At 44.8% G+C, this 25,686-nt stretch overlaps 1 protein-coding gene and 1 long non-coding RNA gene across 4 annotated transcripts in view; one reads left to right on the top strand and one right to left on the bottom strand.

Moving 5' to 3' along the window:
* The window catches only part of MALRD1 (MAM and LDL receptor class A domain containing 1), a 442,313-nt gene that overhangs the window by 88,175 nt on the left and 328,452 nt on the right, over window positions 1-25,686 (top strand). For 2 of the 3 annotated variants that reach the window (XM_083189314.1, XM_083189313.1), the window contains exons 6-7: window positions 6,747-6,896; window positions 24,228-24,382. In XM_083189314.1, the coding sequence (XP_083045440.1) occupies window positions 6,747-6,896; window positions 24,228-24,382 (305 nt within the window). Of the gene's footprint in view, window positions 1-6,746; window positions 6,897-21,357; window positions 22,056-24,227; window positions 24,383-25,686 lie in introns of those variants that run through there. The other variant, XM_083189315.1, reaches the window with a different exon arrangement.
* On the bottom strand, window positions 808-21,102 carry LOC146081218 (uncharacterized). The gene is made up of 3 exons (XR_014475091.1): window positions 20,802-21,102; window positions 2,678-2,759; window positions 808-1,203 (listed from the first exon to the last, which is right to left on the bottom strand). It is a non-coding gene; the product is annotated as an uncharacterized LOC146081218 (long non-coding RNA).

Raw genomic sequence — 25,686 nt, 5'->3', positions numbered from 1 at the left:
GATTACTTTACATGTATTGCGCGTCCCCTTGCTGGGCTCGCTGCGCTCGGCACGGAATACAAGTAATTCGCGTCCCCTCACGGGGCTCGCTACGCTCGCCGCGCTTCAGACTCGGTGGCTCGCCACACTATATAAAATCAACTCCATGCGTAGTGGATAGTGGGGTTATGAACAGGTACAAATTAGCATCAAATCGCATCCGATCGCATTGCATCACATACAATTTATCTGCCGCCGCGAAACTAAACAAATACCAAAAAAATCTTATTTTTATTATTTGAATAATTTTATAGTCAAAACTGTGGAGTAAAAAGTCTATGGCAGGTGAGGCAGGGCCTCACCTGGCTACCTCTTCTGCACATCTCTTATCAAAACTCAGTGAATCGCCAACAGTATATACTGCTGCACATGTGTATAAGGCTGGCACGTACCCCAGGGCACATTGTATTGTGTGCAAATCTGGCTTTGGTACTTGCCAGGGACTCCTCAGCCATTTACCTCACTGCACGTCCCTGCAACTGATGGGTATAGTATAACCATATAATTCCATCAGAAAGGGCAGTGGTTCTCAAACTTGGTCCTCAGGACCCCACACAGTTCCCATTTTCCGGGTCACCCAACAGGTGGACTCATTACTCACATTTGACACATTTTAAAAGATCCACAGATGGAGCTAATTTCACTTGATTCTGTTAGGAGACCTGCAAAGCATTCAGGAGTGGGGTCCTGAGGACCTACTTTGAGAACCTGTGAGACAGGGCAATACTTCTCAGCATTTAAAGCCAACAAAAATGAAATCTAGCACATTATACATATTAATGTCCTCATATTTAGGAAATATAATGTAAGTCAGTACCTCAATAACCTACCCATCCAACAGCAGAAGAATTATTTAGAGTCGCTGCTAATACATTCAGGAAATGAGGTAAGATGAAGTCATTGACTTACAAAGTACATGCAGTTCCGTATGCCATTAAATGAAGGGACGGCCAGCAGAGAATTCAGATGCTTCCCCTTGACAGTAAAAGGCAAAGTTCCATATTATTAGTAAGAGCAGTTGAATTCTTTGAGGTAAAATGTTCATCTTTTCTCAGGAAATATAAAACCATTACATTCAATTGATTTCAGCACAGTGTACAGAAGTCAGACTGACCACACAGAGATTTCTCCTGTTTTCTCTTTATCCATTGGTTCCAATGTACTCTGCAAAATGTCAACATAAATTACATATATCAGTTCTCCTTACTGTAAGGGACCTGTTATATTTAATCCATCTCATACCAGACATAGGAGGACAAAGGCTGTCTGTCTGTGCGGTATTTTGGATTCGCTTTTTCTTTATCTTAAGTTAGAAAATAATGTAGTTGTCTGCTCCCCATGTTTATTTTCAGAGCACAACTTCATTTAAGCATAGATCATTAACGTAGAGGGTGGGATGTACTAAAGGGAAAATGCGGTAAAACGGGGGTTTTACCGCATTTTCCTATGTACTATTACCCGTCCATCCCGTTTTCGCCAGGCAGGGTATCGCCACTCTCTGGGTGGCGATATCCTATAGAAGCCTATGGGCTTCTTTTCGCCGCCCGCCGCGTCGCCGCAACCCCGCCGCCTCGCCGACCCCCCCTTTCCCCCTCCCTTGGGCTTACCTTCTTGCAGGTCCTCCAGGACCCCTGAAGGTAAGCCCTTCCTCCCCCTATCAACGCAGCCGGACATCCTTCCGGCTGCAGGGGGGAGGAGGAGGCGCCGGGGACAGCCTGCTTAGCTGTCCCCGGCATGTAGGCATCAGGAGCCGGCAGGGAGGAGACGGAGACCCCCCGCAGACCACAGTACAGGTATCGCGGGGGGTCTCCATTACCGCACCGCGTTGCCAGCCGCATATGTTAGTACATCGCATTGCGGCGGACACCCGGCGAAGGGCGGCAATGTATATTAATACATCCCGCCCTTAGTCTGTTTAAGTGTTTAATTGGTAAAGATACATGATCAATATTTACAGTAATATTGATCCTAGACAAAAAAAAACATGGTAGCAAAATATAGGCCCTTATTCTGATCGGTGCGGATATATCCGCGTGCGTTCGGCCCGCCGATGTTTTGTGTCTGCGCATGTGCAGAGGCGTCTCTGCGCATGTGCGAGCGGGGCGTACGGCGAAATTCCGCATGATATGTGAACACTCCGAACAGGGGGTGGAGAGGGGCGTGAAGGGCTATTTGGGCTCATTACCATATGCATACGCCCCGCGTTTCATGGGAGTTACCATGAAAACGCTGGGCGTACGTATGGTAATGCGGCCGTGACGCACGTGTAGGGGGCGGACATATGACATCGCCGGATGTCAGCTGCCCGCCCAGATCTCTGCTTTTACACGGAAAAATGTCCGTGTGGTCTGAGGTTGCGGGTGCTGGTGGAGCACTCGGTCCTGCATTCGATGGTCTGCGACCATCGAATGATGGGGGAGGTTCCCTTAGATGGAGGAGGCGTATTCCGTGAAAAATACACGTGCGGTCCGTTCGGACAGCTTCTTACCGCATACGGACGGAGTTGGCGATCCGTATGGAAGGCGGGGTTTCGCACGCACGGTCCTGGCCGCATAATCGGCTCCGACCGCACCGATCAGAATAAGGGCCATAGTGAGGAAATACTACAGATTGTGAGCTTGCAGCAGGACCCTCTTACCTCCATGACTGTCTGTTGGTACCCAGTTTGTGTTATCTCTGTTTACAATTGTAAAACGGAATCTGCTGCGCTATATAAGACACTGTAAATAAATAAATAAATAAATACTGCCATTTATGCCTTCAACTTCTAATTACATTAGTGTGATTATTGTTGATTAGTGCACATGAATTGTGTTTGACATTGTAGTTTCCCAAAGTGGAAATAAAACTAATCCCCATAACTCTTATCCATTGCTTAGATCAGATATACTGTAGGCAAAGGCCAGGACTTTAGGTTTTAGCATCCTCTGCAGGTATCTGTAATGTTGTGCCAACAGATTGAGCACAGAGCTGTCTTTCTGCCTTATTGCTGAATGATTGACTGACATTCGGCCTTATTCAGATCTGATCGCAGTACAAATGTGTTCTCGGAATGGGCAAAACCATGTGCACCGCAGGTGGGGCAGATGTAACCTGTATAGCGAGAGTTAGATTTGTGTGAGTTATTTTGTTTCTGTGCAGGGTAAATACTGGCTGCATTATTTTTACACTGCAATTTAGATTTCAGTTTCAATACACCACACCCAAATTTAACGCTCTCTGCGAAGGTTACATCTGCCCCACCTGCAGTGCACATGGTTTTGCCCATTTTGAGAACAAATGTGTACTGCGATCAGATCTGAATAAGGGTCATTATGTATGAGCTCAATATGGCTCATTGTGGCCCCTCAGTATGACTTGTACAGTAGCCTCCACTTCATTGGAGATAGGTGAACCTTATCCGTGATCTTTAGGAAATGTCCTGGTCAGATCTCACATAAGTCCAAAAGCTGAGACTACAGACTGTTAAACTGCTGCGACATCATTGGTCCACAATTTAAATCTACCCAAGGCTGGATTAAGGGCCTAATCGGCCTGGAGCTGCAGCTCCATTCGCCCCATTGTTCATCAGTCCATCAGGGGTGTTTTAACAGAGGATGGGGCATATGCGCAGACTCCGAGTGGGACCTCGGTCCGTTTGCAGACTCCGGGTGGGCCCCCTGCCTCTTAAAGGCGCAGTACACTCCAGAAAAAAAATGCCATTTTGACGACAATTTTTAGCTACGACTGCAGCTCCAGCACAGAACTGCGGAAAGGTAAGTAACAAAACATGGGTGCAGTGTGTGCGGCATGGGACCCCTGGACCCTAGGGCCCATGTATACTGTGCACAATTATTTTTATAGAAATATCTATATAGTTCACAGAATTCTTTACTACAGAACAATCTAGTAAAGGTGCCCATACACGCTGCGATTTCAGCATGCGTTTTGAACTTTTCAAGTTCAAAACGCATCGCATCGGCTTAAATCGCACCATGTACCTGCAGGGATGCGATGAGATGCGATGCACGTCCCCACAGGTACAATATTGCAAAACACAAAAAGTATCTGCAAGCAATACTTTTTGTGCTTCATTGCATCGCATCGCATCAGTTTTGGAGTACATGCAATGCGATGCGATGTCCATTAGTGACTATTAACTTTAAAAAAAAAAGAGTCTGAAATCGCATTGCACCCGCACAGTACAGTACATCGCATCGCATCCCCTTCCAGTGCCAAAATCGCATGGCACCTGTAAAGTTCAAAACGCACAGCACATGAATATCGGTGCGTGTATGGGCACCTTTAGAGAAGAATCTCCATCCTAACATGGCAAATGAATGATCTGGAATGAAAGAGAAGAGAACATGTATATATATTTTAATTATTTAAATGGTGACTTTACAATTTTACGTTCAGGTTAAGCATTAATGTTTTTGTAGCTACCATACAAAAGCTTGGCATCATACAGTGTCACTGAAAAAAAAATAACCAACTGTAAAATCTGTATAACACTGTTTTCTGTTGCTTGTAAACCAGGAATATGTAGTAGCAATATTTTATAATTCAAGTTATTTTATATTCCTGCATAAAATGTCTCCAGTCTTTCCGAAATTGAGATTTTCACATTAACTGAATTATCTCAGCTAGACTTTCCATGGATGTGAAGATAAAATCATCAGGCAATCTTTTGGAAATTGTGGTATCACTGTGTAAAGGAAATAATTGTGTTTAAAAGTTAAGAACCGTTTTCTTGTTTTAATTGAATAATTGAATAATAATTTATTGTCACTACAACATTAAAAAATGTAAAGTGAAATTCACAAGGAAGAAAAGAAGAGAAGAAGGAAATACTCAACATTCATATATCACAATTCAAACACAAAACAACAGATGGAAAAAAACTGTTCCGCAACCGGCTAGTGCGGCAACTCAAGCACCTGTAACGTTTCCTAGAGGGCAACAGGGAGAAAAGAGAATAGCAGGGATGACTAGTGTCTACAATTATTTTTTTAGCCTTCGCTTTCCCCCTTCTTAAAAAAATGTCTGCCATCCTAGGCAAAGGTTTGCCAATGACCTTTTCAGCAGCCATAACTATCCTATCTAGGGATCTACGATCAGAGCACTTTGAATTCCCATACCATACCGCAATGGCATAAGTCAACAGACTCTCGAATATGCAGCAGTAAAAGTTCATAAGCATAGGCCTAAATAGGCCAGCTGCCCGTAATCTTCGCAGAAAAAAAAGGCGTTGCTGAGCCTTTCCAACTGCCATTGCGGTATGTGTGGACCAGGACAGATCTTCCGAGAACGTTATACCCAAATATTTTGTATTTGTAACCCTCTCCACCTCTTCACCATTTAAAATCAACGGATTAATAGTCAACCTTCTTGATCTTCTAAAGTCAATAACCACCTCTTTAGTCTTTTTACCATTTAGGAGAAGGTTATTAACCTCACCCCATTCAATTAATTTCTGCACCTCTAACCTATAGCTGTCTTCCTTTCCCCCACTAATCAAACCCACCACTGTAGTATCGTCAGCAAATTTGACAATGAGGTGTACAAAGAGTACAAAGGTGTACAAAGAGTACAAAAAAGGACTCAGAACACACCCTTGAGGACAAGTTCTGACAAAGAAGTGGAACCCACCCTAACTGACTGAGGACGGTTTGTCAGAAAGTCCTACAGCCAGTCACATATGGGAGGATTGTAACCTATCTCCCGAAGCTTCGCGATCAATACCGCAGGCACGACGGTATTAAAAGCGGAGCTATAGTCCACAAATAATAATCTAACATAGGAGTCCTTAGTTTCCAAATGAGAAAGAATATTATGAAGGACAGTAAGAGCAGCATCCTCGGTGGATCAATTTGACCTATACGCAATCTGATAACGGTCAAATACATCCTTTAGGTGATATAAGACCACTATCTCAAAACACTTCATAACTAATGAAGTGAGGGCAATCGGGCGGAAGTCGTTCAAACAAGATACTCCCACCGATTTAGGGACAGGAATAATTGTAGTGACTTTAAAACATTGTGTAACAGTAACCAAAACATTTTGTTTTGTGGCCAAAAACACAAAAAGAGAAACAGTGACCTCTGCAGGCATTTGGCAGATACTGCACCATAAAAAGGAAATATGCTCTGAAGAATTTATAAGAATAAGATGTAATACCATCTATGCACACAAGGGCGTAACTACCAAGGGGTGCAGCTGATATGGGGTCCAGAGCTGAAGAGGGCTCATCTTTACATTATACATGCTATATACATGTAATGTCATCAGTTGCTAAATAGGGGCCCTTACAAAGATTTGCTATGGGCCTACGAATGTATAGTTACACCCCCGTATGCACAATTTAAAAAGGAAGACTAAATAGACTGTCTATATTACTGACTATCTCTACAAAGGTATTTAAGGAGAAACATGATGAATGATACAGACAGGAACCACACAACCAATGGCAAGAGTGCCATCTACAGGCTGCTGAAAGATACTGCTCCAAAATCATTCATGAGTCATACCACATAAATACATAACTAAGTTAATAAATTAGGCCTTGATTTTATTTCTCAGCTGCAAACCCCCCCCCCAGTCCTGGTGCCCTAGGCTGCAGCCTAATAAGCCTATTGGTTAATCAGACACGGTGCCCAAAACTGCCATTCTGTGATTTATTGCAGTGTGGAACCATAATGGAATATCTGCTTTCACTTTCCCAGAATCCATCCTATCTTGTCAGTTTGAGGCGGACTCGTGTGAATGGACTTCAACACTATCACCCGGGCAGATTCCTTGGAGACATGCAAATGAAAATACCAAGCTGCTACTAGACACAGATCCTAAACACAACAACGGTGATAATATAACAGGTAAAAATGTAACGTTTCCCAAAAGGATTTACTAACATGAATAAAACATGTGCAGAAATGGAGAATTTGCATGAAGCAATCAGAACACTTGGAAATGATTGTCTTCTGTACACACGGAATATTATGTGATTTATCTGTTCCTACAGTTATTCAGTAAAAATAATGCATTTTAGAATACTGGATTAATTGCCTAATAGGAACGTGCAGAAAAGATCTAATTGTATTTGCATAGCACCTGTAAAACCACCTGAGGCTTAAGCATAAGGTCCTGGGCCAATGCAGAGTTGGAATTTGTGCAGAACAATTCACCAACATAAAGTGTGTTCGTTAACAAACAGCAATTGTCTGGGGTATAACACTCACCAATGTCACTGCTGTGCCACACAACCCTCAGTTATGTGGTCAGGATCAGTGTCTGCTCTATCAGTGGCCGCCCACTCATTTAGTGTTTTTTTAATTCTCCTGCTCCCCGCCGCTGCTGCAGCTCCCCGGGAGTCTTTTCATGTGATAAATCACATGTAAAAAATAGGACATTAAGTGGAAATTTGGGCAAAGTTGGAAGTTGTATTTCACATGGGATGTTGCTATGGGAAACCAATCAGAATCTTCTTATTTATTTAGCACCCACTAGAAAATAATAGAAATGATCTGATTGGTTGCAACATCCCATGTTAAATACAACTCCCATTTTAGTAATTCCCACTTCAGTTTCCAATCGCATGTGAACCTTCCAGGAAGCTGCCGGGCAGCTCATGAGGGAATTGGATGCGACTTCTCCCCCCCGGAGAAGTCGCATAGTGTATGTAATTGGGATTGAAAAATGCTCAATCCTGGGATTCCTGGTATTCGCTTTCCTAAAAGATAACCACCCCCGTTCCACAATTTAACTTACTTAGGGGGGCAGTGGAGTGAGGCAGTTGGCAGCGGTGCAGTGGAGTAGAGGCATTACAAGTGCTAGTGTGCCACCGGTAGCGGTTAGGCGGCTGAGGGTTCCGGCGGCAAGGTGCAGCGTGACCTATGTCCAAGTCCCGAACCTGGGATTGGATTCTTTATTGGGGCCTTAAGACACATTTTCAACAAAAATTAATAACTTTTGGGCAAATATTGCATATTGTTCTGCAAACCGGTCAGCCTTAACAAGAGAGATAAACGTCCAGCCAATCAGCTCCTTACTGACTTTTTTTCAAACACAGGCTGTAACATGGCAGTTGGCAGGTGATTGGCTGGACGTTTAACTCTCCTTATCACCCTTGGATTTATCTCTTGTTAAAGCTTAATACATCTGCCCCGCTATCTCCTAAAATATCGTTTCTTAATTCTTGATCTCTAAATGGTTGAAATGACAGCAGTTTTAATCACCAAGATCAACACAATATTGAAATCTTTCTCTTTAAGGGCCTTATTCTGGTCTGTGCGGACGGAGCCGAATATGCGGCCAGGACCGTGCGTCCTAAACCCCGCCTTCCATACGGATCGCCAACTCCGTCCGTACGCGGTAAGAAGCTGTCCGAACGGACCGTACGTGTATTTCTCATGAATACACCTCCTCCATCTCAGGAAACCTCCCCCATCATTGGATGGTCGCAGAACATCGAATGCAGGGCCGAGTGGTCTGCCAGCTCCCGCAACCTCAGACCACACGGGCATTTCTTCATGCAAAAGCAGGGATCTGGGCGGGCAGCTGACATCCGGCGATGTCATATGTCCGCCCCCTACACGTGCGTCACGGCCGCATTACCATACGTACGCCCAGCGTTTTCATGGGAACGCCCATGAAACGCGGGGTGTAAACATATGGTAATGAGCCCAAACAGCCCTTCACACCCCTCTCCACCCCCTGTTCGTAGTGTACACATTTCATGCGGAATGTGGCCGTGCGTCCGGCTCGCACATGCGCAGAGACGCCTCTGCACATGCGCAGACACAAAACATCGGCGGCACGAACGCACGCGGATATTACCGCACCAACCAGAATAAGGTCCTAAGTCTGGTATCCAGGTGGGAATGTTTCATTACAAAATATGTCTTTGCACAGTTCCCGAGCGCAGTACTCCTCTGCGTTACAATACTTCCAGTTGGGTACCAGTTAATCTATCTCTTTTACTGGTTATTCTTGTGGTCATGACAGTCGCTTGATAGGTTCACAAAGCTTTGTTCTAAATAGTGCACCTTGTCCCAGTAGTCGTTTTATCCGGAATTTCAGACCAGGACTGCGTTTGCAGCTTCTTTATCTGTTAAAGGTTATTCCCATTAGCATAGTATGTAATTTCACATTACTGCTGGGACCTGCGCACCAGCGACAGAGAGGTATAATCTTCCCATAAATGTCAGAATTCAGCCAGAGAAGGCTGCAGATTGATCTCTGACATTTGCAGAGCTGAAATCATTGCATTAAGTAAAACACAAAGTCCTGGAGAGAGGAAATAGGAGACTTTGTTTTCCCAGGCATTTGTCATGCTACTGTTATACAGAAAGCGCAGGCACTTCTTATCCGGGAGAGCCAAACCATCAGCATGACAAAACATTTTTCTAGGCAGTTCGCATATAAATACTGTATACATTATGCTTAACCTTTGGAAAATAAATGCACTTCTTGTCTCCCTGTGATAACGCTGCATAATACAGTATGCTGCTTTCTTTGATTTTTTTGATGAAATATATTTTAATTATAAAATATTTTATATTTGTTTGTAGAGTATACAGCTTGTCGTTCCGATTATAAATACGGTCACCAATGGCAATTATTTGCATACATAGTCACATATCTCCCAACATTTGATTCCAGCGCCGCGGTACAGTGCGTGCTGACATTTTTTGGGTGTGGCCTAGTGAAAAGGGGGTGTGGTCTGTACTCACTGTGCTGCCACGCCCTATTTTCGCTGCTGTGGGGTCATGCCCAGCAGCTCTGTGAGCTTCTGGCTATGCCCCCAGCCTCTCTGGCTGCAAGAGTAGATGCTGCAAACATGCACCATCCCAACTGCCCCCCCCCCCCCACCGCAGGACACTGCCGGCCACGGAAGGGATGCGGGAATGTCCCAAAAAACCAGGACGTTCCCGTGATAAGCGGGACAGTTGAGAGGTATGTAGTCATCATGGTCTAAATCAGGACGAGACCACATGTAGATTTATTATTATTATTGTTATAATGGTTACAGGTCATAGGGTCAACGGTACATTGAGATACGTTCGCTAGGTAGACACAATGAAGGTCGACATACATTAGGTCAACCATTAAAGGTCGACAGGGTTTAGGTCAACACATGAAATAGGTCGACTGGGTCGGAAGGTCAACACAAGCATTAGGCCGAAAATGGGGAGCTCGACTGTCAAAAGGTCGACATGAGTTTTTCACGTTTTTTGTCCTGTATGTCAACATAAATCGACATGGACACCGTATCAGTGTACTGCGTCCCCTCACATGCGCTCGCCATGCTTCCGGTATTCTCCCTCCATGCCCCTTATTCAGACATAAATAACTTCTGAGTGGTTTTTTTGAGAACATAATGGCCAGTTACGTGGCGGTTGTTACACGTCAGGTATCAGTAGTTAGGGCTACAGCCAATCAGCTCCTACCTGTCATTTTTCAAACCCAGCCTGTAACATGATAGGTAGGAGCTGATTGGCTGGTTGTTTATCATTCTCCATTTTATCACTTTTTGAAGCTTGATACATCTAATCCATAAACATAATGGGCACAAATACAACGACTATGCCTATAAATGTTGCTTAACAAGAAAAAAAAAGTCTGTGACAAATTATCATTTCAAAACGATGAAGTTCTGTGTGAATTTGTGCATTTTTACAGTAAAAGCAACATTTTCATGTTTAACCAATATTGAATCTGATTGAAAATTGGCAGTCAGAATAAAATTATACCCCAAATGCTTGGAAAAGATCAACAAGCCTTTGTTTCTGTTTATAGTTTTGCCTTAATAAGTAGAACCTCAACATGTGTCTTAAACGATAATTATATAGTACACGTCATGATACACTGGTAATGAAATCACATATTATGGAACAATATTATCCATGAAATTATATGTCCAGTTTTAGGAGGAGGAGGTAATCTACAGATACATGCTGGCTTTTACAATAGATATTTCATTTTCAGGTGGAAAGAGTTCAATTTTTATTGCTTAAATTACAGTGGTTTTCTAAATAATAAATTTGAATACTGATATATACAAAATTTCTAGTTTTCTATGTATCTAATTATACAGGCTAAAAATCTAAACAAAATAATTGATTAAGAAAAATGAAATTCTTCCTTACATAGTATAAATCAAAGTCCCTGAAACACGTCTGTCCGTCTGGACACCATAATCTCGAAAACTGCTGGATGAATTAGTGCTGTTCTCCCGGAAGGTTTATGTATATTCACCACCGCCCTATCCCGTATGGGAGCCGAGCAAAATGAGTTTATCATAATCATGCACTACGCATGCACTATGGAACAGCCAGGCAGCTGCAACAATGACAGCAATTATCTACACTGCACAGAGGGCCATATGCCCCATGCACACAGATCCTCAGTGTCACACACCCAAGAGAAGGCAGCATCCCTTTGGCCACATGTAATGGCGTCTGGTAAACAGTATCCCTGGTTAGGTGTCTTGGGCTGCTCGCAATGCACGTAGGAAGCTGCCCGCCCCGTATCCAGCAATGGTAAATATACGTAAACCTTCCGTGAGAACTACACTACATAATAATGCAACCTGTGGAAGAATTTGTCCAGCAGTGCTCGATATTAGCTTGTTCAGATAGACGGACGTCATTTATGAACTTTGCTTTATACTATGTAAGGCTTTATACTAAGGATACACTGCACTACTCCACCAGCCGTAGCTTAGTATACTAAGTTATTTATGCATTGTCAGCACTACATCACTACATCTATTATGGATTACACCCTTAACCATTGGCCTATCCTGTATGGGAGTCGAGCACAATAAGTTTATTATAAAGCAGGGAGGATTGCAGAACTCACCTACTGTATGTAGTTGTGCCCGCTTGCTGAGTAAGTCATAGCCCAGTGCTAGCAGTACAGACTGTGGGGGGGGGGGTGATGATGCTGCTCTTCAAGTGTCATCAGCAGCATACAAGGGCAGTTTTCACACGTGTCCAGCGGGAGCAGCGTAGGCGTGTGGAGGAGATGTGTGAGGAATGGGTTAGGGGAATGAGATGCTGTGTCAGGGGTGTGGGAAGGTGCATGCATGGGGGATTCGGGGTGCAATGGGTGAAGGCCAGTGTGTGTGCTGACACAGAGGGCAGAGGAGTGTGTGAATTTATATAATTTAAGGTGCCCATACACGTTACAATTATTGTATACAATATTGTATAAAATATCGCATCTCAGCGCATCTCGGTTTTGCAATGAGATGGGATCTAGTACAAAAAGTATGTGCTGCACATACTTTTTGTACTAGATCTCATAGATCTCATCTCATCGCACATCCGAGATGCGCTGAGATGCGATATTTTATACAATATTGTATACAATAATTGTACCGTGTATGGGCACCTTAAGTCTTTTTTTTATTCATTGTTTACCCTACTGTACCAGTGTTCCCATTAAAAATTAACAATTCTAAAAACATTTTAAGTGTAAACTTATTTTGTAAAGTCTAGAAAGGGTAGAATTATAGTGTAAATCCTAAATTAAGACTTTTTGAAAAAGATGTTTTAACTGTCCAATTACACTATTTTTATAGCACTCCCTGTGAAGCAGAAATGTTTATACTGAAGCACTTAGTAGCACTCTTAGGTGATATATTTTATAGCTACAAGGTATGAATGCCTAGTGGGAAGTGCCATTTAATAAAACTTTTTTTGTCACTTTTTTTCTAGAAGATTTTAAATCACCAGATATTACTGCTAAAAAAATAAAAAAAAAATAAAGCTTGAACGCCACCACATTAGATAGAGCCATCCCAAATTTTTAAGATGGTGAAATACAAAGGGTAATCATAGTTGTAATAATAATAATAATAATAAAATAATTGCAAGAAAAAAAAAAAAACATTTCCGCAAAGTCTTCCGGGCAATACCAGGTACTGTGTGACAGTGTTATGCGCGAGTGCAGACAGAAGGTTGCTGGTTCTCACCGGACAGATTGCTTACATACCAACAGAATATTCATTAGTATCATTGCAATTTGCAATATTAATTGAACTACTGTCTACTATAATTAGATCAATTCTGAACACATAATGTGTGCGTGACCTCTTACCTGCTCATGTGACCTTTCCCTAATGCCCCAACTTTGCAAGCATGAAATAGTTTCATGGGGAAAACCCATATCAGTCTGTTGGATTGGGTTTTCTTAAAGGGGAGTTAACTTACAAGGCAAAACCATGCCTTGTAAGTTAATTCCCCTTTAAAAAAACACCCGAGCATTAAATCTCACCCCCTATTTCTTATATAAGGTAAATATTACAGGTCATTGGGGCAGATGTATTAAGCCTTAACAAGAGATAAATGCAAGGGTGATGAGGAGAGATAAACGTCCAGCCAATCAGCTTCTTACTGACTTTTTTCAAACACAGCCTGTAACATGGCAGTTAGCAGGTGATTGGCTGGACGTTTATCTCTCCTTATCACCCTTGGATTTATCTCTTGTTAAAGCTTAATACATCTGCCCCATTGTGATGAATCAAAATGTTTGCTAGCCAATTTTCCGCACCAATTTCGACCAATTCACTCGGCACTCAAAGGGTTTACTGCCTTACACCCCTGTCAGCCGGCTGCCAAATGTTTAATTTATATTTATTTTATAAATACAAATCACTCACTAGCAAATTAGACCTGTCAAAACGAAGACAGGAAAACTACAAATTGAGGCTCCGAGGCAATTCTCCAGAGTGGGTTCCGAAAGCAATATTAGTATACAATAGTGATTATATTCGGCAGCAATTTGAATACAAAATTATTCGTAGAATTCAAAGTATAAAATGACTATAAAAAGGAAAGCCTGGCTGGTCCTGTTACTGCCATTGTTGTGGCATTGGGCAGTATCACTAAGAAATATATTCACAAAAATGCCATAATATGCACGACTGCGCTGTTACTTTACATTTGGAAATGATTTGCATATGCATTAAGTTCTCGATGGTGTTGGAATCTGAGCCAGAGGAAAATGATTGTTGGGAAACGCTCGCTGCGTGTAAATATTTAAAAATAAAAATAGATTTGAATTTAAAGTAAGCGAAATGATCTTTGAAAGTATACACAGAACACGAATAGATCGGCAATAATGCATAATCATTCCAATAACACTTCCCAAATGTTAATCGTCGTGCTTTTGACGTTTATCTGCTGTGGATATTATGGGAGGATAATGCTATGCATAGTTCTTCCGATGACTCTTTCTATACAGTATAATGTCCTTATCTTTCACAGGGTAACTCAGGGGCCGATTCGGAACTGCTTGCTAAGCCTAGCGACCAGGTAAACACCGCCCCACAGCACTCCAAATTTCTGCGCTACCATGCGAGCGGATTTGCGCATCGGCTCGCATGCGGCCGCACAGAGAAAAAAAAAAATTATTGGTCGCTCACCATCCAATCATTTTTTCCTCACTTTGCAGATAAAAGTAAGTCTATACTTACTTTTATCCTGCACGGAGATGGCCGAAACGGGGACGGGTGCTTAAGTCATGTGACGTCAGCCACCCGCCCCAAGCAAATAGGAACACGCTGGTGTTCTGACGGGCCCGCTCAGCATCAGAACAGGATCTGGCCACTGCCAACCGCATGCTGCTGTAGGACCCAGTGGCTGTGGCCCTGTCGTGTGTGTGTGGACCGCCGCATAAGAGCCTTTGTGCATGGGTCATTCCGGTCAAGCAGGTCCCGCTGCGCTGCTATGTAAGACCCGGCAGGTATGTAGTGTATAAATCCAATATTGAATTACAGTACTGTTATGTAGTATATATATATATATATACACATACACACACACACACACACACACACACACACACACAAAAGCAGTATTTACTGTAAATTCCACTACAAGAGTAGTTAAAGGACCCCCCCCCCCCCCCCACACACACACACACACATATGACTTATTGTAAAATCAGTATATAACAATCCATACAGGGCTTATAGTAATGTGCTGTATACGTCCCCCTACAGGGCATACAATATGGTGGTATATACCTCCCCCCACAGGGCTTGCAGTACTGTGCTGTACACCTCCTCCTACAGAACTTACAGTAATGTGGTATATACCTCCCCCACAGGGCATACAGTAATGTGGTATATACCTCCCCTACAGGGTTTACAGTAATGTGGTATATACCTCCCCCACAGGGCTTACAGTAATGTGGTATATACCCCCCCCCCTACAGGGCTTACAGTAATGTGGTATATACCTCCCCCCACAGGGCTTACAGTAATGTGGTATATAACCCCCCCCCCCCCCCCCCCTTTACAGGGCTTACAAACCATCTGGCTTGAAAACCCTTTTACACTGGTGGCATGATGCCTGACATCACTGGAGGCGGGTCTGGAGACAGTGCTGGCAGATGAGATCATCTCTCAGCGCCAGCTGTTTCATTGCTGTGAACGGGTCGCATCGACCTGTATTACATATTTTTACACTGCACCACAATCCGGGTTGGATCCATGTTAGACCTTGTTTGCTACCTGGGTTGAAATGCCGTATCCTTCAACCTAGGTGATATCAACTGGGAGCATTTACATTGCACAATATCCTACTGTAGGTTGCTGTGCCTTCATATGCAATTGCTGTGTAAAAGGGGCGTTACACTCTTATTTCCGTGAATAACTGTAATGGCACTGCCTACCGATGAACTAAAAGTTTGCCTGAATTTAATAAATACTATGGGCCTGATCGGCTCGCATGCGGCCGCACAGAGGAAAAAAACATTCATTGGTCGCACACCATCGAATAATTTTTTTCCTCCCTTCACAGATAAAAGTAAGTCTATACTTACTTTTATCCTGCACGGAGATGGCCGAAACGGGGACGGGTGCTTAAGTCATGTGACGTCAGCCACCCGCCCCAAGCAGATAGGAACACGCTGGTGTTCTGACGGGCCCGCTCAGCATCAGAACAGGATCTGGCCACTGCCAACCGCATGCTGCTGTAGGACCCAGTGGCTGTGGCCCTGTCGTGTGTGTGTGGACCGCCGCATAAGAGCCTTTGTGCATGGGTCATTCCGGTCAAGCAGGTCCCGCTGCGCTGCTATGTAAGACCCGGCAGTTATGTAGTGTATAAATCCAATATTGAATTACAGTACTGTTATGTAGTATATATATATATATATATATATATATATATACACATACACACACACACACACACACACACACACAAAAGCAGTATTTACTGTAAATTCCACTACAAGAGTAGTTAAAGGACCCCCCCCCCACACACACACATATATGACTTATTGTAAAACCAGTATATAACAATCCATACAGGGCTTACAGTAATGTGCTATATACGTCCCCCTACAGGGCATACAATATGGTGGTATATACCTCCCCCCACAGGGCTTGCAGTACTGTGCTGTACACCTCCCCCTACAGAACTTACAGTAATGTGGTATATACCTCCCCCCACAGGGCATACAGTAATGTGGTATATACCTCCCCTACAGGGTTTACAGTAATGTGGTATATACCTCCCCCCACAGGGCTTACAGTAATGTGGTTTATACCCCCCCCCCTACAGGGCTTACAGTAGTGTGGTATATACCCCCCCCCCCTTTACAGGGCTTACAGTAATGTGGTATATACCTCCCCCACAGGGCTTACAGTAATGTGGTATATACCTCCCCCACAGGGCTTACAGTAATGTGGTATATACCCCCCCCCCCCCCCCCCCTTTACAGGGCTTACAAACCATCTGGCTTGAAAACCCTTTTACACTGGTGGCATGATGCCTGACATCACTGGAGGCGGGTCTGGAGACAGTGCTGGCAGATGAGATCATCTCTCAGCGCCAGCTGTTTCATTGCTGTGAACGGGTCGCATCGACCTGTATTACATATTTTTACACTGCACCACAATCCGGGTTGGATCCATGTTAGACCTTGTTTGCTACCTGGGTTGAAATGCCGTATCCTTCAACCTAGGTGATATCAACTGGGAGCATTTACATTGCACAATATCCTACTGTAGGTTGCTGTGCCTTCATATGCAATTGCTGTGTAAAAGGGGCGTTACACTCTTATTTCCGTGAATAACTGTAATGGCACTGCCTACCGATGAACTAAAAGTTTGCCTGAATTTAATGAATACTATGGGCCTGATCGGCTCGCATGCGGCCGCACAGAGGAAAAAAAACATTCATTGGTCGCACACCATCGAATAATTTTTTTCCTCCCTTCACAGATAAAGGTAAGTCTATACTTACTTTGATCCTGCACGGAGATGGCCGAAACGGGGACGGGTGCTTTAGTCATGTGACGTCAGCCACCCGCCCCAAGCAGATAGGAACACGCTGGTGTTCTGACGGGCCCGCTCAGCATCAGAACAGGATCTGGCCACTGCCAACCGCATGCTGCTGTAGGACCCAGTGGCTGTGGCCCTGTCGTGTGTGTGTGGACCGCCGCATAAGAGCCTTTGTGCATGGGTCATTCCGGTCAAGCAGGTCCCGCTGCGCTGCTATGTAAGACCCGGCAGTTATGTAGTGTATAAATCCAATATTGAATTACAGTACTGTTATGTAGTATATATATATATATATATATATATATATATATATACACACACACATACATACACACACACACACACACACACACACACACACACACACAAAAGCAGTATTTACTGTAAATTCCACTACAAGAGTAGTTAAAGGACCCCCCCCCCCCACACACACACACACATATGACTTATTGTAAAATCAGTATATAACAATCCATACAGGGCTTACAGTAATGTGCTATATACGTCCCCCTACAGGGCATACAATATGGTGGTATATACCTCCCCCCACAGGGCTTGCAGTACTGTGCTGTACACCTCCCCCTACAGAACTTACAGTAATGTGGTATATACCTCCCCCCACAGGGCATACAGTAATGTGATATATACCTCCCCTACAGGGTTTACAGTAATGTGGTATATACCTCCCCCCACAGGGCTTACAGTAATGTGGTTTATACCCCCCCCCCCCCTTACAGGGCTTACAGTAATGTGGTATATACCTCCCCCCACAGGGCTTACAGTAATGTGGTATAAACCCCCCCCACCCTTTACAGGGCTTACAAACCATCTGGCTTGAAAACCCTTTTACACTGGTGGCATGATGCCTGACATCACTGGAGGCGGGTCTGGAGACGGTGCTGGCAGATGAGATCATCTCTCAGCGCCAGCTGTTTCATTGCTGTGTACGGGTCGCATCGACATGTATTACATATTTTTACACTGCACCACAATCCGGGTTGGATCCATGTTAGACCTTGTTTGCTATATGGGTTGAAATGCCGTATCCTTCAACCTAGGTGATATCAACTGGGAGCATTTACATTGCACAATATCCTACTGTAGGTTGCTGTGCGCTCATATGCAAATGCTGTGTAAAAGGGGCGTTACACTCTTATTTCCGTGAATAACTGTAATGGCACTGCCTACCGATGAACTAAAAGTTTGCCTGAATTTAATGAATACTATGGGCCTGATAGGTGTGGGCAAATGCTGGGCAAGTGTACGACCACCCACTCCCCCTGGGACATAGTCTTACTTGATTGGATAGCTTATACCCAATGTTTGGTTTGGTACTAGCCATCATCATCAGCATTTGCTATCCATTATTATCATCATCTGTGTGCACTTGCACCATACTAGGTGCATACTAGGTGCATAAGATGTTCCAAAAGCATGTTTACCCTTCTGTCCATCTCTGCCTTCAGTTCAGTCAATGCGCCCTCTCTGAACTTTACCTGCTTGAGCATGCCCTACTGCAGTGCCCTTCTGTGGCAAATGGAGATGTGACCTAAATGCGTTCAAGCCAGGCGACATTGCAATATACAGTCTGCAAACAGGCGTACGTTCACCTTTATACAAGCCCCTATGTTATCACAGTGTGAACAATGCTCTGCTCATATATGGCCCATACCTAGATTCAGGCCTGCCGCTAGAAATGTGTGGGCACGGGACTGACCTTCAGTCCGGGCCCCCAGCGGCAGAACGGCATAGCGCCCCCGCCCGCATGCACCTCCCACCCCCACCCCCATTACTTACTAGCATTCAGCAGCGGCAGCGGCATCTCTGTCTCCCTCCTTCACGGTCCGGAGTGCACTAGCCCCTCTGTGTCCTAGGCTCGGCGCTCTGCAGGCTGCACTGTGCATTGTGCATGCCTGGATGGGGTCTGCCCAGAGGTGGGGTGTGGGGGGAGGGTGATCCGTGCCACTCGGGACAGCTGTACCCACGGCCCTGCCTAGATTAGGCACATAGGACCCGATCCCAGGGGACAGTATTAGTGCATACCTCCCAAGTGTCTCAATTACAGTGAGATTGTCCCGCTAATTGGATCCTGTCCCAAGGGTCGCAGTGTCCCGAGTTTGGATAGGAATTTTGTAGGGATGGCCATCGACGATCGATAATTAGAAATCATTGATGGTTTATGACCGGCGTCAAATGGTTTTGTAATCAGTGGTTTCCCAACATCGATGTAAAGCTTAAATGAATAGTTTAGTTTTTACTTTTTCCCCAAGCGGCCGGGAGCATAACTCCACCCGACACCCGTGAAGCCCCGCCTCTGGCCTACAGGCCAATCAATCAAAGAAAATGGATGACCATTGATATGTAAAAACATGCTGGGCAGGCCCCTCAAAATGAAGAAAACGCAGGGTCACAACGCTAAACCATGCTCCTAAACCCTGAGGACACCCCTTATGGCCACGCCCCCCTTTGAGACAGCATGCAACGCAGCAGGCTCCAAGTATAAAATCAGCAATGTTGGGAGGTATGCTACTGGTAAGAGTGTAAGAGAACATTTATTGAGTCATAATCTGACTTCTCTCTCTCTGCCAGCAATAACTGACTTCTGACTGTTCCCAATCACGCTGCAGGGAATGGAGGCGTTTTGCGCCCACACAGATTCCTGTTTGTGTCCAATTAGGTCTAAACAGGCCTTAATAGCCATTGAAATCGCAGTGTCTTCAGGCGCCTTCATCTATCCACCTCCTGATGTGAAAGGTACTGTAGTGTTATCTGCATACGCCTACACACACATCGCCTGCTCTGTGACAGGCAGGAGATGCTTCTAAGTTATTAGAATTTAATTCCTGATGGCAAAAGCAGAGATTGCACCCGTGTAATGAAATGTGAGAGTCATTGCCTTGCCCACAGGGCTGCCAAGAGAAATCCTGGGCCCCGGAACAACAATTTCCCAGGGCCCCCCTGGGAGGGGGGGGGGTTCTGTGAGAAGAACCCACTCACAGGAGCATGGCATACCTCCCAGTAGCCTGGTGCCAGTTAACTGCCCTGGTGCCTGTCCTAATGTAAGGTACTAGCAGAAAGAAAGACTAGCACTCCGGGGTCTTTACAACAAGTGTATTCAAAAAGCATGGAAAACTACCAACGTTTCAGGGCAGCGCCCCTTTGTCAGGGTGTAGGTGAGAATGTTCTTCTCACCTACACCTTGACAGAGGGGCACTGCCCCGAAACGTTGGTAGTTTTCCATGCTTTTTGAATACACTGTTTTGAATATACACACACACACACACACACTGTGGCTTCAGCCCAGCACTCCTCCTAATGTACAGCAACAGCTGCCGGTACCCTCTCTGAAATTACACTGCCTGTCTTTGGACCACCTGATATATATATATATATATATATATATATATATATTTAATATTATATATTAATTTATATATAAAGGTAAATCATACATATTAAGCCAGGCAGAGGAGACACTTACTAGCAGCGTTTTTAGACTGGGTCAGGTCAGTCTGAGTCTTCTGTCAGGTGTCAGCCTCTGAGCTCCTCCAGGCTCCAGCTCCACACCGTCCTTCCCCTTCCTGGTGTCCCACACAGGCAGGCTGCAGGCAGCATCCGGTCCCAGCTGCTGCAGTAGTCTGCTGATCTACAGTCAGAGACCTGCGAGATGATGAAATCTCGCGAGAGTCTCTGCACGGCGTCGGCGATGGAAGCTCCGCAGCGGCCGGTGGAATGCCTATGCCTGCGCTGTCTGCACACAAGACAGACAGTAAGCAGTGCTAAGTACGGGCTCGCCGCCGCTTCTCCCCCGTCATCCTTTGATGTACCGGCGGTGGCGTCGCCTGCTAGACCCGCGCAACGCACCAGTTGCTGGGGGAAAAAATTATTTTGTGTGTGCTGGGACCCGGGCCCCCTGATAGGCCCGGGCCCAGGTAAAATGTACCCGCCCCCCTCCCCTCTCGGCGGCCCTGCTTGCCCAGTCATAAGATACAATACATAGCGAGTGATTCCCAGCGCACAGGTCTGTATCCTGTATACTCTGCAGAGTGCTACAGCTTAACAGCCATGTTGCATGCAATCTGCTCTGATAATACTTAGTGAGACTCATATCCCACGTAGAACATTACCTACATTAGTGCCTGTCTTAATGTTCAACTAGCCTGTGCATTAAACCATAAATCGGATCCCCAGACAAGGCCCCTATCTGTAAACTACAGTAAGAGTGTTGCTAATGTGACATCTCTGCTGACAGAGAGCATCTAACCATGGAAAATGGTTAAATATCAGGTTCACGGAGTGAATCAGAGGAGCAGTGCTGCGGCGCTGGCTTTCCTTCAGAGCTGTATCTATAATGACAGGCGAATGAAAAAAAACAGTGCTACATCCACTCCGGGTCTCTCTACTTCTAGGTCTTCAACTATATATTTCATACACCAGTGCAGCACAGACATGCAGACATATTGGAGAAGACAGATGCTGCAGCCGTAATGGGAAATCTCAGCGCTAAAGTGGAAATGTCAATTTATCCTCCTGTGGGTCTTGTTAAAAGAGGTCAGGGGGTCACGAATGAGCCACAAAATCCAGTGCGGTGTATGAGAAAACACTGGGCAGCTGACAGATTGGAACACAGGAGTCAGCCAGCGGTCTGCTGAGGGAGATGGCTGCACGCCTGCTGTATGCATAGGAGCCGTCACCCTGATCGGTGTTCTCTGCAATAGGCTTGCCTGGAAAACAGGTATGATGGCCAGAAAAGACTGAAATAGGACAGGTAATAGAATGGGCCACTCCTGTTTTGTTTTAACCAAAAAATAATAAGTAGATCTAAAGGTGCTTACACATGGTGCAATTGTGACTACGTGATTCCCTTGAGCCCAGAACCACCGATATTGACTATGCACACGAGGTGATTTTGGGTATGGATGATTTTAGCTATAATAGACATAGCTCGTTCTAGATTGTACACAATTGAGCGGCTTGCACAGTCTATTGTTTCTTGCGTTAACACAATGGACCTTATTATAATGTAACTGTTCCCCCGCATGTTTGCACAGGGGAATGTTCTGCGCATGTACAGACGCATGGTGCTAGTGGACATGGCGAACTCCATCTTCGCCGTCCCACTCGTACCTAGCAGTGTGGGTGGAGAGTGTGGGACGGTGGCGCTTGGAAACATTTACGAGAATGCCCAGCATTTAATGTGCGTTCCCATGCGAATTGCCCGGAGATGCATGAGCAGGGGGAGGGCAGCTGACGTCAGCGGATGTCAGCTGTAGGCCCGCTTCCCGCACAGAGCGGTTGCAGATCAGAGATACCATAGAGTTGTCTCAGATCTGCTAACGCTGGAGAAATCATTTAATGGTCGCCGACCATCGAATGATTTCTCCCTCGCACCCGAGGCTGCGAATGGATGATTGTGGCATGCATACGTGTGTGTGTGTGTGTGTGTGTGGGGGGGGGGCAGGCATCATCTGGAGGACTCACAAGGCTGCGGATTTTGCGGCCTTGGAGACATCCGAAATGAATTTGCAGTAGCTTGTGTGCAGTTTCTATGACCGCACAGTAGTCCACCAAGGAATTTACTGAACTGCACCTAACCATAAATCTGTCTTGTTGGGTATACTACATTGTACTTGTCCGTTCTCCTGGAAATTTTGGGAGACCCACAAACTGGGAGATGTGGAGGTCCCTGGAGTGTACACATCCCTACCACTGTTTTGCTCTCCAGTGACTTCTCCATTGAAGTGGGAAGAGCAGAGATTTAATTTGATGTGCAATATAAACAAGCCTCCACCCAGGGCAGAGTGGCAACATATGTTGCTAGGGGTGGGCATTATCCCCTCATCATTTAGCCATCTTATGTGTCTACAGTGGGGTCCACTGCACAGTATTGGCGCGGCTACGCCTCCCTGCAATCTAAGGCCCCTACAGAGACCCACACCCACTTACTCTCTACCAACCCTTCTCTAAGCGCCAATAGCCTCGCCTCTGTAATGTAATGCCACCAATTGTGTCATTTGGCGGTATTCAATGAGGCTGATTTGCCAGGTTTTTATGGCGATTTTGTGCTGTAAGGCGAATTTCTGACTAAAACGGTGAATCACCCTATTCAATGACCAGATGCCGAATACATTTCATGGTTTTTTTTCGCCATGATTCACCGAGTTGCAATCGCTATCTTTTTATGGTGAAGTGGAATGTGAACTTTTAAAATAAAGTGTTTTGTTTTTTACATTTGGTGTCAAAAATCTGGAATTTTATTCTGAGGAGGGGCATGCTATTTTTATTCATGTGCTGTAAGCACAAGAATATATATTTAATAAAAAAAATGTTTTGTTTTTTTTACACAGACCAGCCAGCAGGGGGCCGGAGCCGAGCCGCTCATTAGATATTCATATATTCACTTCACCCGATTATTACATATGCATGATCGGGTGTAGTGAATATACGCGGTCCCCTGCTGGCAATATACGTGGTCCCCTGCAGCCTGTGCTGCCTGGCACGCGGGGAGCCCACCTCCCCCCCACAAACGTTCTGGGGCAGGCAGGGAGACTTCCATCTCCCTTCCTGCCACCGTCCTCAGGCTCCCTGCGGCGTTCGCCGCAGGAGCTCAAATTCGCCGGTCAGGGGCAGTGAGCCCCTGACTCGTTGAATACCGGAGCCACCAAGGCTCCGGAACGCGGCGACCAGTGGCGAATGTGCAGCGAATCCTAAACAGGATTCGCTGCACATCGCCGGTATTCACATTGAATACCGCCCATTATCTTGCATGGATCTCTCTGGATCTCCCATAGCTAGGTGTGTCAGGAATAAGAGGATTACTATTCCACTTGTCATCTCAGACAGCTTGATGATTTGGCCCACCTGGATTGAATATCACTGCACATAACCGCTTTGTTTATCATTGCAGGACACTTTATGTTTGTGGAAGGGAGCATCAGCAATTTGCACAAAAAGGCTTATTTGAAAAGCTCCTTGTATCACAACAGAAAGAGCTGCCAATTCTACTTTCATTACATGATTGAGAAGGACAACAGTTTGAGATTACTGCTGTACGCTGATGAGGTAAGATTCCATTAACTGTCTCTCACTCGTATGCTCTCCTGCACAGCTGGAATTTACTGCCATAGCAAGAAAAATAATATTATAAAATCTCAGATGAGAGAAATATTAAGTGGTTTCTTTGCCAACAGCATTCATTTACTTTCAGAGTTGAGTCAAAAGAAAACGAGGCTCTTTTGTGCCCGTGTTCAAGGACAATATAAAAAGGTTGTGTTAATTCAATTATTTCACTTCACAGAAATCTCTTAGATTCATTTATGTAAGACTTATTCTTAAAGTGCGCATGCAAGGTCTCCCAACAGCCCCCACCACAGAATACTGCAACCTGCGGGTAACACAGCAAGAGAGTCCCAGAGAAACAGGACTGTACAGCCAAATTCACGGCAATTGGCAGGTATGCATCTGGCTTTTATCAAAAGGCCAAAGATGACATTCAACCTAAAGAGCCATTCTCTGACTTTTCTTCTCCTAAAGGTTACTGCTCAGTCTGTGCATTAACCAACCACCTACCTAGTGCACAGGTTTAGTTATTACTAACTGTCACATTTCTAAACATGTGATACATTCAATCCTAATGGTCTACAGGCGAGAGATACCAAAAGGGTTGGTGTGTTTCTACACAAGTTTTAAGGCAAAAAAAAAGTATATTTTTATCTGTACACCAAACATTCTAAGGTTCCACAGGTGGTCTGGAGAACGGGGTGAGGGGTATATAAGCCAGTTTTCCTTTGGGTCAGACACCTGAGCCCTTGCCTTTGGGCGTGCTGCAGCCCTGCATGTTCCTGGTTCATTTGCCTTGCTGTCCCAGCTTTCCAGCTGTGTGTGTCTCCTGCTCTGGTCTGCCATTTCACCTTAAAGGTAAGTCAGGAGATATCTGCTTACTTTTTATATTCTTATATTCTTTTATAGTACCACCATTTGTATTGTTACACTTATTTGTCATTGTGATTCCCTATATCTGGTTACATCTTTTTGCATTGTTGCATTTTTTTGGTTATTTCCTCCTTTGGAGGGTCTGCGCCCTCACGCTTGCTAATCCATCTTGCGGCACCTGGCCTCCTGCGGCAGCTTTGTCACCCTTAAGACCTGGCGGCACCGGTGTGGGGGTGGAACTAATATACCCCTATGAACATGGCTGTTATAGGTGAAGCCTTAGTTCGCAGGAGTCTAACGGGACAGCCGGTGCCCGCAAAAAGGTTTCTCCGCACCCCCTGCCTAACACGGACCTTATCTTCTTTATTTGACACAGAAAACACCCAATTCTTATGAAAGCTTTAAATTCTTAAAAACACATAGCATTGTCTTAA

This window comes from Crinia signifera, chromosome 5, assembly GCF_055691185.1.
Source record: "Crinia signifera chromosome 5, ASM5569118v1, whole genome shotgun sequence".
In the NCBI taxonomy this organism is placed as follows: domain Eukaryota; kingdom Metazoa; phylum Chordata; class Amphibia; order Anura; family Myobatrachidae; genus Crinia; species Crinia signifera.
The sequence above is the reverse complement of the archived record's forward strand: the minus strand, read 5'-3'. Positions and strand labels throughout refer to the sequence as shown.